Source organism: Hemitrygon akajei, chromosome 10 (assembly GCF_048418815.1).
Source record: "Hemitrygon akajei chromosome 10, sHemAka1.3, whole genome shotgun sequence".
Classification (NCBI taxonomy): domain Eukaryota; kingdom Metazoa; phylum Chordata; class Chondrichthyes; order Myliobatiformes; family Dasyatidae; genus Hemitrygon; species Hemitrygon akajei.
In genome coordinates, this window is record NC_133133.1 from 18927040 (window position 1) to 18940632 (window position 13593).

The following is a 13593-nucleotide window of genomic DNA, read 5'->3' on the forward strand; positions in this document are numbered from 1 at the left end:
CCTTCGTAGTGTCCAGGACATCTCCAAGTAGCGATGCCTCAAAAAGGCGGCACCCATCATTACAGACCCCCTGTCACCCAGGACATGCCCTCTTCTCATTGTTACCATCAGAGAGGAGACACACACTCAGTGATTCAGGAACAGCTTCTTCCCCTCTGCCATCCAATTTCTGAATGCACATTGAACCCTTGAACACTACCTCACTACTTTATTAATTTCTATTTTGGCACTACTTATTTCAGTTAACTTTTTTATATATATTTGCCATAGTTCAGTTTTTTCTTTTCTTTTGTCATGTATTGCATTGTGCTGCTTCCGCAGTTAACAGATTTCACAACATATGCTGGTGATATAAAACCTGATTTTCATTCATCATCGGGTTCAAGTCTTTGGCCCAGCGTGTGTTGCAGAGTAGTTGTTGGTTGAATATTTCTCCATTCTGCCACGGTAGGCTGCGGTTAGTGTTACACCTTACAGCGTGAGCTGTAAGATCCCGGTTCAGTCCTCACCGCTGCTGTCAGGAGGGAGTTTGTGTTTGCCCCTCATGTCAGTGTGGCTTTGCTCCGGGTCTCCCCCCACATCCCAAAGGTTCGTATCTCGTGAGCCTGCAACACTGCTGCCAGAAGTGTGGCAACATCTGCGGGCTGCCCCCAGCACAGTCCCCGGGCTGCGCTGGTCACTGACGCATCTTACCGCTTGTTTCGTTGTTTTGATGCGCATCTGACAAATAAAAGCTAAACCTTCATCTTTATCTTTCCTGCTTCGAACTATCAATGGATAATCGGCATTCAAAGGCTTCAAAGGTACATTTAGGAATGTGTACAATCCAATCCTGAAATGCTTCCTCTCACAAACATCCACGAAAGCGGAGGAGTGCCCCAAAGAATGAGTGACAGTTAAATGTTAGAACCCCAAAGTGCCCCCCCCCAGTTCCCCTCCCTCCCGTGTGTAAACAGCGGCAAGCAACGATCCCCCCTCCTCCCCCCACCGGCAAAAAAAACCATCGGCACTTGCCACCGAGCGCTCAAGTGTGAGCAAAGCAACAGCAAAGACACAGACTTTCAGCTACCCCAAAGACTACATTGTTCACCCGGTATTCGACATACTGCAGGCTCTCTCTCTCTCTCCCTAATAAGGGAGAAAGAGCTGTCTCCATTTCACAGCGAGAGGGGAGACATAACAAACAACTTGCTGGTTTAAGATGTTAGAGGTTCGTTGCGTCGCTTTTTCTGAGCTCTGTGCCCAAAGATCTCGGGTCTCTGGGCACACAGCCTTACATCTTCCATCTCCCACGACACAACGATCTGCCCAGACACCGACCTTCGACCCGCCCGTCTCCAGAGCCACGAGATCTCGGCCCTCCGAAGGCCAGCTGAGCTCTTAGGCCGAGCCCTTGGCATGTTGGATAACGGCCAGTCGTGAAACCCGGAGAGCGGGTCCCATTCCCGCAAAGAACCGAAGTCAGCGCGTAACTCCGGGTCAGGGCCTTCGAAAGAACCCTGAAAGGGAAAAACAGAGATATTAAAGATAGAAATAGAGCTGTTTCCGAAGATGCAAGCAAAGGAGTCACCATTATTTCTTCAGAATAAAGAAATGCGAAGCTTTCCTACTTCACTCGCAATATTACTTCGGGGTGCTTGGAATCTGACCTTGCTATCGTCACGAATTGCTGAAGGCCTGTGAATTGATCTGCTCCTTCCACCAAAAGCAGAACTTCCCAGTGGCCAAGTTTTAATTCCCATTCAAACATGTCGGTCCATGGCCTCCTCTTGTGCCACAATGAGGCCACCCTCAGGGTGGAGGAGCAACACCTTATATTCCTTCTGGGTAGCCTCCTACCTGATGGCATGAATATTGATTTCTCCTTCCAGTAAAAAAAAATTCCCCCACCTTTCCTCTGCTCCACACCTTGATATTTTACCTTTTCTCACCTGCCTAGCATCTCCCCTGGGTCCCCTTCTCCTTCCCTTTCTCTCGTGGTCCACTCATCTCTCCTCTCAGACTCCTTCCTCTTCAGCCCTTTAACTTTCCCCTCCCTCCCCACTAGGCTTCACCCATCACCTTTAAGCTAGCCTCCTTCCCTTCCCCCACCTTTTTATTTTAGTGTCTTCCTCCTTCCATTCCAGCCCTGAAGGAGGGCCTCGGCCTGAATCATCAACTCTTTATTCATCTCCATAGATGCTGCCTGACCTGCTGAGTTCCCCCAGCATTTTGTGTGTGTTGCTTTGGATTTCTAGCATCTAGAGTCATAGAGAAGTACAGCACAGAAACAGGACATTCAGCCCATCTAGTCCATGCCAAAACCATTAAACTGCCTTCTCCCATCGACCTGCACCGAGACCATACCCCTACCATCCATGTATCCAGCCAAGCTTCGCATCTGCAGAATTTCACATTATTGATACATTCCCAGTTTTACCTGGGCCAGGTAAGATACAATTAGTAAACTCAGAAACCGCTCTGTCTTGCTGAAAGGTCGTTCACCTGAAACATCAACCCAGTTTTTCCTCAGATTATGAATATTTCCTTCATTTTCTGTTTTTACTCCAGACCTTCAACCTCTGCAGCATTTCATTTTTGATCTATTGAATGATACTGGTGTGTCTTGTCTTCAGTTGCTTTGTAAGGAGGAAAGTAACAAACTTGTAGTTCTCTCAACAATTGTAATGACATCTTCCAGTTGCTACACTTGATATAGAGAGGAAAGAACATTAAAATACTCAGTAGGTCAGGCAGCCTGAGAAGCACTTTTCACATTCATCAGAACTGGAAGGAGATTACAGGGTGCTCAAGGTGTTAAATGCAGGGGAAAGTGGTTGGGTATCTCTGATATGATGGAAGCTATAGAAGAGGACAAGAAGTGTCAGAATCAGAATCACATTTTTTATCATTTGCATTTGTCATGAAATTTTGAGTAAAACACGCAGAATGCTGGAGAAACTGAGCAGGTCAGGGAGCAGCTATGGAGAGGAATAAACAATCAGCATTTCAGGCTGAGCCACTTCATCAGGACTGGAAAGAAAAGGGCTTCTCCCCTTCTTCACCGACCTACGTCCCCTTCACCTGGTCTCACTTATCACCTGCCAGCTTGACCTCCTTCCTCCCTCTCCTACCTCCTTATTCCGGCTTCTGTCCCTTCCCTTTCCAGTCCTGCTGAAAGGTCTTGGCCCAAAACGAACACTGTTAATTCCTCTCCATAGATGCTGCCTGACTTGCCAAGTTCCACCAGCATTTTGTGTGTGTTGCTTGAGACTTCAAGCATAATCTCCTGGGTTTAAAGTTCTCAGCCTTATTTTCAGAGACTCGTGTGCCCTCCCCGTCTGGAAACCTCCCTGGGACTCTCCAAGTTGGTTTGTGCTCTGAAATTTGTTGTTTTGCAGCAGCAGTACAGTGCCTGGCGTAAAAATAACCATAAGTTACAAACTAAATAAATCGTGCAAAAGACAAATTACAAGTTAGTTCATGGACCATTCAGAGACCTGATGGCAGAGAGGAAGAAGCTGTTGAGTGTGGGTCTTCGGGCTCCTGTACCTCCTCCCCAATGGTGGTAATAAGAAGAGGGCGTGTCCCAGATACACGAGGGTCTATAATGGTGCATGACACCATCAGTGTAGAGCAACCACAGACACAGCACATCCTCCCTTCATCCAAGCCGCCAGTCCTGATCCACAAGTAATAGTTGCCCTTCGCTGATCCTACACAAGGGTACTGGCTAGTGGCACCACACATAACTCCGAGCAAGTGAACCCTTTCATTGGCATCAGTCATTATGCGGCAACTGAGACAAAGATAGGAGAGGGATTTTGCCCTGTCTGTCTATAATGATACCACAGGATCCAACTCAACTCATGCCAAAGCCTCAATGATGTAAGTTTAAAATATGGCTGTATAATGATAGGATTTCCATAGAGATTTTGTAACTAGCTGTAGTCCCGTATATTAAAAGTTCTAATTTGGTGTGTTTTTTTTCACAAAAGAACTTGTCGTCATGTTTTGTAGAGAGAAGGTCTTCCGAACTCGAGAAGAAGAGGTGTATTTCCTGAGAAGGAGTGCAGAAGCTCTGATATGCAATCTGCTTCCCGATTCGTTGTGGAAAGAAAACTGTTACCAATATGTGATAAGGGAAGTTATTGCACTGAAAGGTAGGTATCAACCCGGCTGAGTTGTTGAAGGATCGAGGCTGAAGGGTTTAGACTGAGGACACCAGTAATATCAGAGAGCCATACAGCAGAAAAACAGGCCCCTCGGCCCATCATCTCCATACTGACCATTGTACTTACCTACACCAACCCCATTTAGCTGCACTTGGACTGCAACCTTCTATGCTCTGATAATTTGGGACACTTCTTAAATGTCGTGAGAGTACCTGCCTCCACTCCCTCCTCAGTCAGCACGGTCCAGATTCTAACTGGAATCTTTGAAAATGTCCCCCTCACATCCCCTCCTCCACCCACCCACCTTTCCCTCACTGATCTCACCTATCATCTGCCGGCTTGTACTCCGCCTTCCACCCCCTACCACCATCTTCTTATTCTGGCCTTTCCCCCTTTCCAATCCTGATGAAGGGTCTCAGCCCAAAACGTCAACTGCTTATTCTCTTCCATTAATGCTGCCTGACTCGCTGGGCTCCTCCAGCACTTTGTGTGTGTTGCTCAAGAACTCCAACATCTGCAAAATCTCTTCTCTTTAAAATGGTCAGCTTTATTTTCATAGACCTCAGCGGAGTCCCTGTCTCCAAAACCTTCACCAGGCCTACTGTCCTTCAGACTCTCCAGTTTTGTCCTTGGTCATTTGGTCCTTCTGCTACCTCAGCCGAGGAGAAATTGAAGTTTCAGATTTATTTATCACGTGTACATTGAAACATACAGTGAAATGAGTCATTGGAGTTAACCAACACACCCAAGTACAAGGGGTGATTGATAAGTTTGTGGCCTAAGGTAGAAGGAGTCAATTTTAGAAAACCTAGCACATTTATTTTTCATCCTCTCCTAGTGTTGCCTCCATGTCCTTGTGGTCCTCCTTGGGTGATAAGCCCTTGAGACCGAGGTAGCGGATGACTACATGAAGGCCGATGTTGTCCATTTTCAGACAGTGTTTACTTGCAATTTTCAATTTTCTGAAACAGAAATACCACAAAAGTTATCAACTTCAAACTTTCTGCATAATCACTCAGAGAGTTGAACTGCACATGCAGTTGAGAGCTGTATAACTCATCTCCTTCTACCTTAGGCCACAAATTTATCAATCACCCCTGCTGTGGACCACTTCTGGAGGTCCAAGACACCGACTTCTACAAAGAAGGGATCCGTATGCTCCACGACCGCTGGACTAAGTGTGTAAATGTAGGAGGGGACTATGTTGAAAAATAAATGTGCTAGGTTTTCTAAAATTGACTCCTTCTACCTTAGGCCCTGAACTTATCAATCACCCCTCATTTATGCTGGGGACAGTCCACAAGTGTCACCACTCATTCCAGCGCCAACATAACACGCCCACAATGTTTCAGAGAACAACACTAGAAGGAGATGGAACAAGTGCAAGGTCCCGATCTCATGAACTCCCTCCATACCCATTCCCATCTCTTCCTCACTCTCTCTCTCCCCTCGTTCTCTCTCCATCTCGCTCTCTATTTCTCTCCTCTCCCTATCTATCTGCCTCTCTCCTTCTCATCCCCATCTTCTCACTCTCCCTCCCTCTCTGTCTGTCTTTCTATCTCACCCTCTCCTCCCTCTTCTCTTTATCTCTCTCCTCCTCTCCCTTATTTCCCTTACCCTGTCATCACCCTTCTCTCTCTCCACCCTCTCTCCCTCTCCCTGTCTCTCTATTCCCTCTCTGTCTATCTCTCTCCCTCCCTCTTTCCTTCTCTTTCTCACTATCTCTCTCCCCTCATTCTCCCTCTTCTCTCTCTCACCTCCTCTCCCCTATCTCCCTCTCCCTGTCATTCCCTCTCTCTCTCTGTCTCTCTCTCTCTCTCTCTCTCTCTCTCTCTCTCTCTCTCTCTCTCTCTCTCTCTCTCTCTCTCTCTCTCTATTCCCTCCCTCTCTCTCCTCCCCCACCCCTCTCTTCCTGACATGACTAGGCCTGCACTCCTGATGCACTTTCCTTTAGTCAAAACACCTGTTTTGAACCGGGGTTCCCAACCCGGTGTCCACGGAGCCCTCGGTTACCGGTAGGGGTCTGCGGCATACCAAAGGATAGGGATCCCTACATTTGGACAAAGTGGACCTCTGTGCCCCAGAGGACCGGGGGTGCTGAGAAGTTTGCAATCTGAAACTCATTAGCTTACAATGGAAATTGATATATAAATATTAACCTTAGGATTGTCAAACTCCCTTTCTAATAGGTCGAGGGAGTGGATTGGGGGCAGAGAAAGTGGAAATTCCAATTAAGGCAACAGCTTCTTAAGTAAAATGTGATTTTTTTTTTGGTTTTGCCAACTAAGCCCAAATGGTTGTGCTGTGTACTGTCATGTGATGCAGTTAGGTTAGAACTGGTGGATCTTTAAAAGTTTGATCAAAAACTCCACCCCATCTTCTGTTTCTTCTCCCAGGCAGTTAATCTGATCAACCATTCGACTTATTCATGTAGCACCCCCCCATCCCCTCTATCTATTACACTCACTACTGCTCTGTACTGTAAACACTTTAAATCACATTTTATAATGCTGTTTTCATTGTAAATACTTGCTGGTATTTATGAATAAATGCTCATTTTATTCCACATCTGTACTTCAATCTCAAATTCTATTTTTATATAATTCTCTATAAATCTTGAATGTTGTTGTTTTCACATGTCACGCCCGACCAACACATCACAAGAAACTCCTCACACGTGTAAATATTTATGGCAAACAAAGCTGCTGCTTGATCCTTTAACTTGCCCGGTGATGGACGAGTTCCTGTGATGTGTCCGCGTGGGATACGTCCCCGGGGGAAAGCACGTGGAACGGGAATGGGGGTTGGTGTGGGGATCCTTTGTGGTTTAACAGACGAGACCAGAATAGGCTCATGGCGTAGATGACGTGGTCAGAGAGGCCAGGCGTCGTCCATGGGACTGCACTCCTGCGTAATCTGCCGCCAGAGGTGTGAAGACGGGATGAGCAACAACACAAAGTGCCGGAGGCTCCCAGCAGGTCGGGAAGCAGCTGTGGAGGGGAATGAGCAGTCGATGTTTCGGGCTGAGAGCCTTCGTCAGGACTGGAAAGGAAGGGGGAAGAAGCCAGAATAAGAAGGTGGGGAGAGGGGGAAGAGTACACACCCGAAGGTGATAGGTGAAGCCTGGTAGGGGAAAAGATATGTGGGTGAGTGAGGGGGGTGAAGTGAGAAGCCGGGAGGTCCACTCTCCTTTCCTATCAGATCCCTACTTCTTCCACCTTTACCTTTTCCACCTCCAGACACACTGGAGGCTGTGGTAGAAAAAAGGACCCTACTGGCAATTCTGCACCATGTTTCTCACCCTCTGCATGCCACCTTGGCTGAACAGAGGAGCACTTTCAATAGTAGACTAAGACAATTGCTCTGCTCCAAAGAGCGCTATATGAGGTCATCCTTACCCTTGGCCATTAGGCTCTGTACTGAGTCAACCTATAGCCGGGGAAGTGATGACCCCCCCCTCCTGTTAGACTTTGTGGTAACTTATTTTTTATTCTTTCTACTTCTCTTCAAATATTTATATCTGTGCACTTGTAATGCTACTGTGACACTGTAATTTCCTTTGGGATCAATAAAGTATCTATCTATCACCTCCCAGCTTCTCACTTCATCTCCTCCCACCTATCTTCCCCCTCACCTGGTCTCGCCTACCATCCTGTGCTCCTTCACCTCCCCTCACCCTCTTATTCTGGGCTTCTTCCCCCCTTCCCTTCCCGTCCGATGAAGGGTGTCGGCTCAAAGCGGCGACTGTTCTTTCCCTTCCGTAGATGCTGCCTGGTCTGCTGAGTTCCAAGAGATTCCAGCATCTGCAGAATCTCTTGTGTTTCAGAGACAGCCAGCTTGTAAATGATAGATGAATAAAAAATGCCACTCCAACCAACGCTGTGTGCAACAGTGCAAGCTCGAAGGCATTTATCCCCTTCTTGTCTTTCTTATCTCTGACAGTTTTGGAGAAAACGATTAACATGGTTTGTGACGCAGACTTTATCAATCAGTCGTTGATTATGTTACTGGATCAGGACTCACTTGCCTCTGAGGGAAAGGGCGTTATTGCAAATGTTCCTGCCAGCACTGAGAAGAATACTAAAATCACTCCGTAAGTACAGAGCCGTTGATACAACTTGGATTACTCTTATCTGTCTTTTTGCTCTGAAACCGGGACTGATTATTTTCAGCAAGGCTCCCCTCATCATCATCTCTAGCGATAATGTTCTGTCACAAGATGTAATCAGACCCTGGGAAAGTCAGCGAACTTTACTGTAGGTGGCTTGCTAGCATAGTGCTATTACACTGGCAGCTATCACCGATCGGGGTTCAATTCCCGCTGCGGACTGTGAGGAGTTTGTATGTTCTCCCTGTGTCTGTGTGGGTTTCCTCCCACATTCCAAAGACCTACAGGTTAGGGATAGTAAGTCTTGGGCATGCTATGTTGGCACTGGATGGTAACACTTGCAGGCTGCCCCCAGGACTTCCTTAGACTGTGTTGGTTGTTCACGCAAACGACGCATTTCACAGTACGTTTCAATGTCCATGTGACAAATAAAGCGAATCTTTAATCAGGAGTAAGGAAGTCATGGTGAAACATCTTAAAATACTCACTTGTAACACCAATTCAGCTTTTCTTTTGTTGTTACCTCAATTCTCTACTCTCCAGAGATAGGAGGTCACCCCAGAAGTCCAGTGTACACACGGAGGCCTTGCTAAACCCCACACTTTTGGAAATAGGTGAAAGGCTGCGCAAGAGGTTTACTAAAATGGTTCGAGGGCTGAGGGATGTAACTTATGTAAGTAGACTGGGGAAGATAGAATTATTTTTCCTGGAAAAGACAAAGTTGTGAGTGGATACATTACAGTAGTGGTCACCAACCTTTTTAAGCCCAAGATCCCCTACCTCGGCCTTATTGAAAGGCAAGATTGACCCCACTAAATCATTTAGTCAGCGGGCAGAGAAGACCGGGAGTAAAACCCCACAACCTAGAAGTAGAAAAAATGTATGTACACCAGGAGTCAGCGTCCTTTTGTGCACCGTGGACCGGTTTAATATTGACAATATTCTTGCGGACCGGCCAACGGGGGTGGGGGGGGGGGGCGCGGGCGGGGGTGTTAAACATTGCCGGAATACAGCGATACGCTGTACATAAGGTTCCTTATGTCCATCTATTCCGCAATTTAGTTTATGTGGCTCTCAGCACTTAGCTTCTGTCCCGCTTGCTCATGTTTTTTCTGCTGAAAAAACTCAGTGGGTTCGTCTTTAAATGCAGGGTGCTTGGACTCAGGGTGCCGAAGCAGTCTTGAGGGCTTCATTGCCTCATTAGACAGCCTCCGGGCCCGAACTCCAGCCTCCCGCCTGCCCGCCGCCAGACGCCTTGGTCAGGTGTGGCTGGTCGTGGGTGGGGTGAGAGGACAAGGTCAGGACCGGAAGTCCCCGTGCCGGGGCCATGGCGGTCGCAGTCCAAAGAGAGCGACCGACCGAGTGAGGAGGAGTGCAACAGAGTGCGCACCCGCCCCCCTTGTGGGATCTATCAGCTGACAAAAATTTGTTTCAGTAGATCGCAGCGAGGTAGCTGCTCTGCTACTTACGAAACCCTGAGGTCTGCGAATATTTTAGCACCGGCTTTCCCACGAGCATTCGGTGTGCTAAACAGGTTTAGAGGTGACACCCATCTGTCCGCGCTCCAGGCCAGTAGCAACGGCACTTCCCGCTGGCTGCGCGAGGCCAACTAGTGATCCCTGGCTCGAGGGTGTCACTGCATTTAGATAGATAGATAGATAGATAGATACTTTATTCATCCCCATGGGGAAATTCAACTTTTTTTCCAATGTCCCATACACTTGTTGTAGCAAAACTAATTACATACAATACTTAACTCAGTAAAAAATATGATATGCATCTAAATCACTATCTCAAAAAGCATTAATAATAGCTTTTAAAAAGTTCTTAAGTCCTGGCGGTAGAATTGTAAAGCCTAATGGCATTGGGGAGTATTGACCCCTTCATCCTGTCTGAGGAGCATTGCATCGATAGTAACCTGTCACTGAAACTGCTTCTCTGTCTCTGGATGGTGCTATGTAGAGGATGTTCAGAGTTATCCATAATTGACCGTAGCCTACTCAGCGCCCTTCGCTCAGCTACCGATGTTAAACTCTCCAGTACTTTGCCCACGACAGAGCCCGTCTTCCTTACCAGCTTATTAAGACGTGAGGCGTCCCTCTTCTTAATGCTTCCTCCCCAACACGCCACCACAAAGAAGAGGGCGCTCTCCACAACTGACCTATAGAACATCAGACTTCCAATATAACTTGGAGTCCTGCCATGTGCAGAAGTTCGCTGATGACACGGCCATAGTGGGGTGTGTCAGGAATGGACAGGAGGAGGAGTATAGGAAACTGATACAGGACTTTGTGATATGGTGCAACTCAAACTACCTGCGTCTCAATATCACCAAGACCAAGGAGATGGTGGTGGACTTTAGGAGATCTAGGCCTCATATGGAGCCAGTGATCATTAATGGAGAATGTGTGGAGCAGGTTAAGACCTACAAGTATCTGGGAGTACAGTTAGACGAGAAGCTAGACTGGACTGCCAACACAGATGCCTTGTGCAGGAAGGCACAGAGTCGACTGTATGTGACCGATGACCTCGCGTGGGTTCAAGTTCAACAAATCACATCGTTTCCTCGCGGCCCGGTGGTTGGGGACCACTGAAGTACACTGTGTAGTGCGTGGCGGGGGAGCTACACACATGCGCACTGGGCAGAAAGAACGGAACTAAAACCCTGCAACCCAGAAACAATCTCTCAACAGTATTTGTGTATTTATTTTTCATCTTTCTTCGGGATCTACTGGGAAAGTCTCAAAGATCCACCAGTCGATCACGATCGACGGGTTGGCGACCAATACATTACAATCATAGGTTGATGCACCATGGCAACAGGCCGGAGCACCATTGCGCGTCCTGTCTGGCTGCATCATTGTGTGGTACAGAAACTGCAAGAGCCTACAGAGGACAGTAAAAACCACCGAGAGGATCACCAGGGTCTTCCCCCCCCCCCCCCCCGCCTTTTGTGAAATTTATTGGGTGTGTTGTATACAAAGGGCCCAAAGTACTGTCCAGGATTCCTCCTCACAGTCTCTTTGCCCCAAGGATTCCTCTTCACTTTGCCCCAAGGATTCCTCCTCACAGTCTCTTTGCCCCAAGGATTCCTCCTCACAGTCTCTTTGCCCCAAGGATTCCTCTTCACTTTGTCCCAAGGATTCCTCCTCACAGTCTCTTTGCCCCAAGGATTCCTCCTCACTTTGCCCCAAGGATTCCTCCTCACTTTGCCCCAAGGATTCCCCCTCACAGTCTCTTTGCCCCAAGGATTTCTCCTCACAGACTCTTTGCCCCACTACTGTCAAGAGGGAGGTACAGGAGCATCAGAACTAGGACCAGCAAACTGGATAACAGCTTCTTCCCTCAGACTGTGAGACGACCACCAGCCAGGTCTCATCACTAGGACAGCAGGCTGTTTACTGTACTATTCACTGTTTACTGTTTAATGTTTACCTGTGCTGCACATTATATGGATTTTGAACAATATTTTATTAATTTACTTATGGTAATATTCTGCTTTGTGGGCTGTGTGTGATATTCAGTTGCACCATAATCCAGAGGAATGTTGCTTTGTCTGGTTGTATATATGTACAGTCAAATGACAATAAACTTGAGCTTGAATTTGGAGATGCTCCATCCAAACTAATCCTACTCGCCAGCTGGAATAGAACCATTAAAATCAGGAATGCTCTGGACAGAGTGCGTGCATTTCCCATGGGCAGAAAGGTCGAGAACCAGAGGACATAGAATGAATGTGATTGGGAAATAAAGTGACATGAGGAAATTGCGCAGCGAGTACTTGAAGTCAGGAATGCACATGCAGGGTAGTAACGGAGGCAGATTCGGACATGGCATTCGGCCGGAGTCTGGAATTTATCTGAATGGAGAGAACTTGCATGGATACAGGGAGAGGACAAGTGAGTGGAACCGTTTGGATTGGTCTTGTACTGAGGTGAAACAGGCTTAACAAGCTAAAGGGTTAAGTTAATAAATGGTTAATACATTTCGCCCTGGAACTTGAGAAGGAGAAGCTGAAGTCAGATGTATCGGTATTTCAGTGGAGTAAAGGGTATTACAGAGGTATGAGGCAAGAGTTACAGAGAAAATGCAGTGCAGCTGTGTAGTAAGGTGCAGGGTCATAATAGACAATAGACAGTAGGTGCAGGAGTAGGCCATTCAGCCCTTCTAGCCAGCACCACCATTCACTGTGACCATGGCTGATCATACACAATCAGTACCCTGTTCCTGCCCTCTCCCCATATCCCTTGACCCCGCTATCTATAAGAGTTCTAATGAGGTAGATCGTGAGGTCAAGCGTCCATCTTATTGTACTGGGGACAGTTGTACTTTTGCCTTTGCCTTCTCTTGTGGGGAAGTTGACATCAACGCCAATAACGTTGATACGTTCCTGTTTTTGTTCTTGCAGTGAGGGTGACATAACCACGATGAAAGCGGAAAAGAAACAGAAGAAAAAAGCTCGTAAGTGGTTCACCTAGGGAACAGCTTTGTGAATTTTCTTTCTCAAACATTGTCCTTTTGTGGATCTAACCAAGGTTTGGTCTGGTGGTTGCCATTTCAATTCCCCTCTGCTTTCTGGGGATAAAGGCCCAAAGTACACTTGACGGTCTCTGTCTGCATTGTGATATTCACCACAAGGCTGTGTGCTTCGCCCTCTGCTCTACTCGTTTTACACTTATAACTGTGAGGCTAAGGACAGCTTCAATGTTTTATTCAAGTTTGCTGATGAAACCTCTGTTGTGGGTTGAATGCCAAAGGCGGTGATGAATCAGCACATAGGAGGGACATTGAAAGTCAGGGATGAGTGGTGTCATAACAACAATGGTAGCAAGACCAAGGGAATGATTATTGACTTCAGAAGGGGCAAACCAGAGGCCCTTGAGACAGTCCACATCAGAGGATCAGAGGTGGAGATGGTCAGCAGCTTGAAATTCCTTGGTCTTATTATGTCAGAGGACCTGTCCTGGGTCCACCATATAACTGCAATTACAAAGAATGCACAGCAGTTCCTCTACTTCCTTAGGAGTTTGCAAAGATTTGGCATGACATCTAAAACTTTGACAAACTTCCAAAAATACGTAGTGGAGAGTATATTGACTGGCTGCATCACAGCCTGGTATGGAAACATCCTTGAATGGAAAATCCTACAAAAAGTAGTGGATATGGCCCAGTCCACCTTGGGTGAAGCCCTCTCCTTATTGGACACATCTACACAAATGTTGTCGCAGGAAAACAGCGTCCATAGTTAGGAACCTCCACCACTCAGGATAGGCTCCCTTCTTGAAGCTGCCATCAGGAAGCCTCAGGACTCATGCCACCAGGTTCAGGTAC

At 47.1% G+C, this 13593-nt stretch overlaps 1 protein-coding gene across 1 annotated transcript in view; it reads left to right on the forward strand.

Moving 5' to 3' along the window:
• The window catches only part of LOC140734195 (uncharacterized), a 113022-nt gene that overhangs the window by 23840 nt on the left and 75589 nt on the right, over nucleotides 1-13593 (forward strand). The window contains exons 4-6 of the mRNA XM_073057847.1: nucleotides 4000-4142; nucleotides 8097-8247; nucleotides 12671-12723. Coding sequence (XP_072913948.1) covers nucleotides 4000-4142; nucleotides 8097-8247; nucleotides 12671-12723 — 347 coding nt within the window. The remainder of the gene's footprint in view (nucleotides 1-3999; nucleotides 4143-8096; nucleotides 8248-12670; nucleotides 12724-13593) is intronic.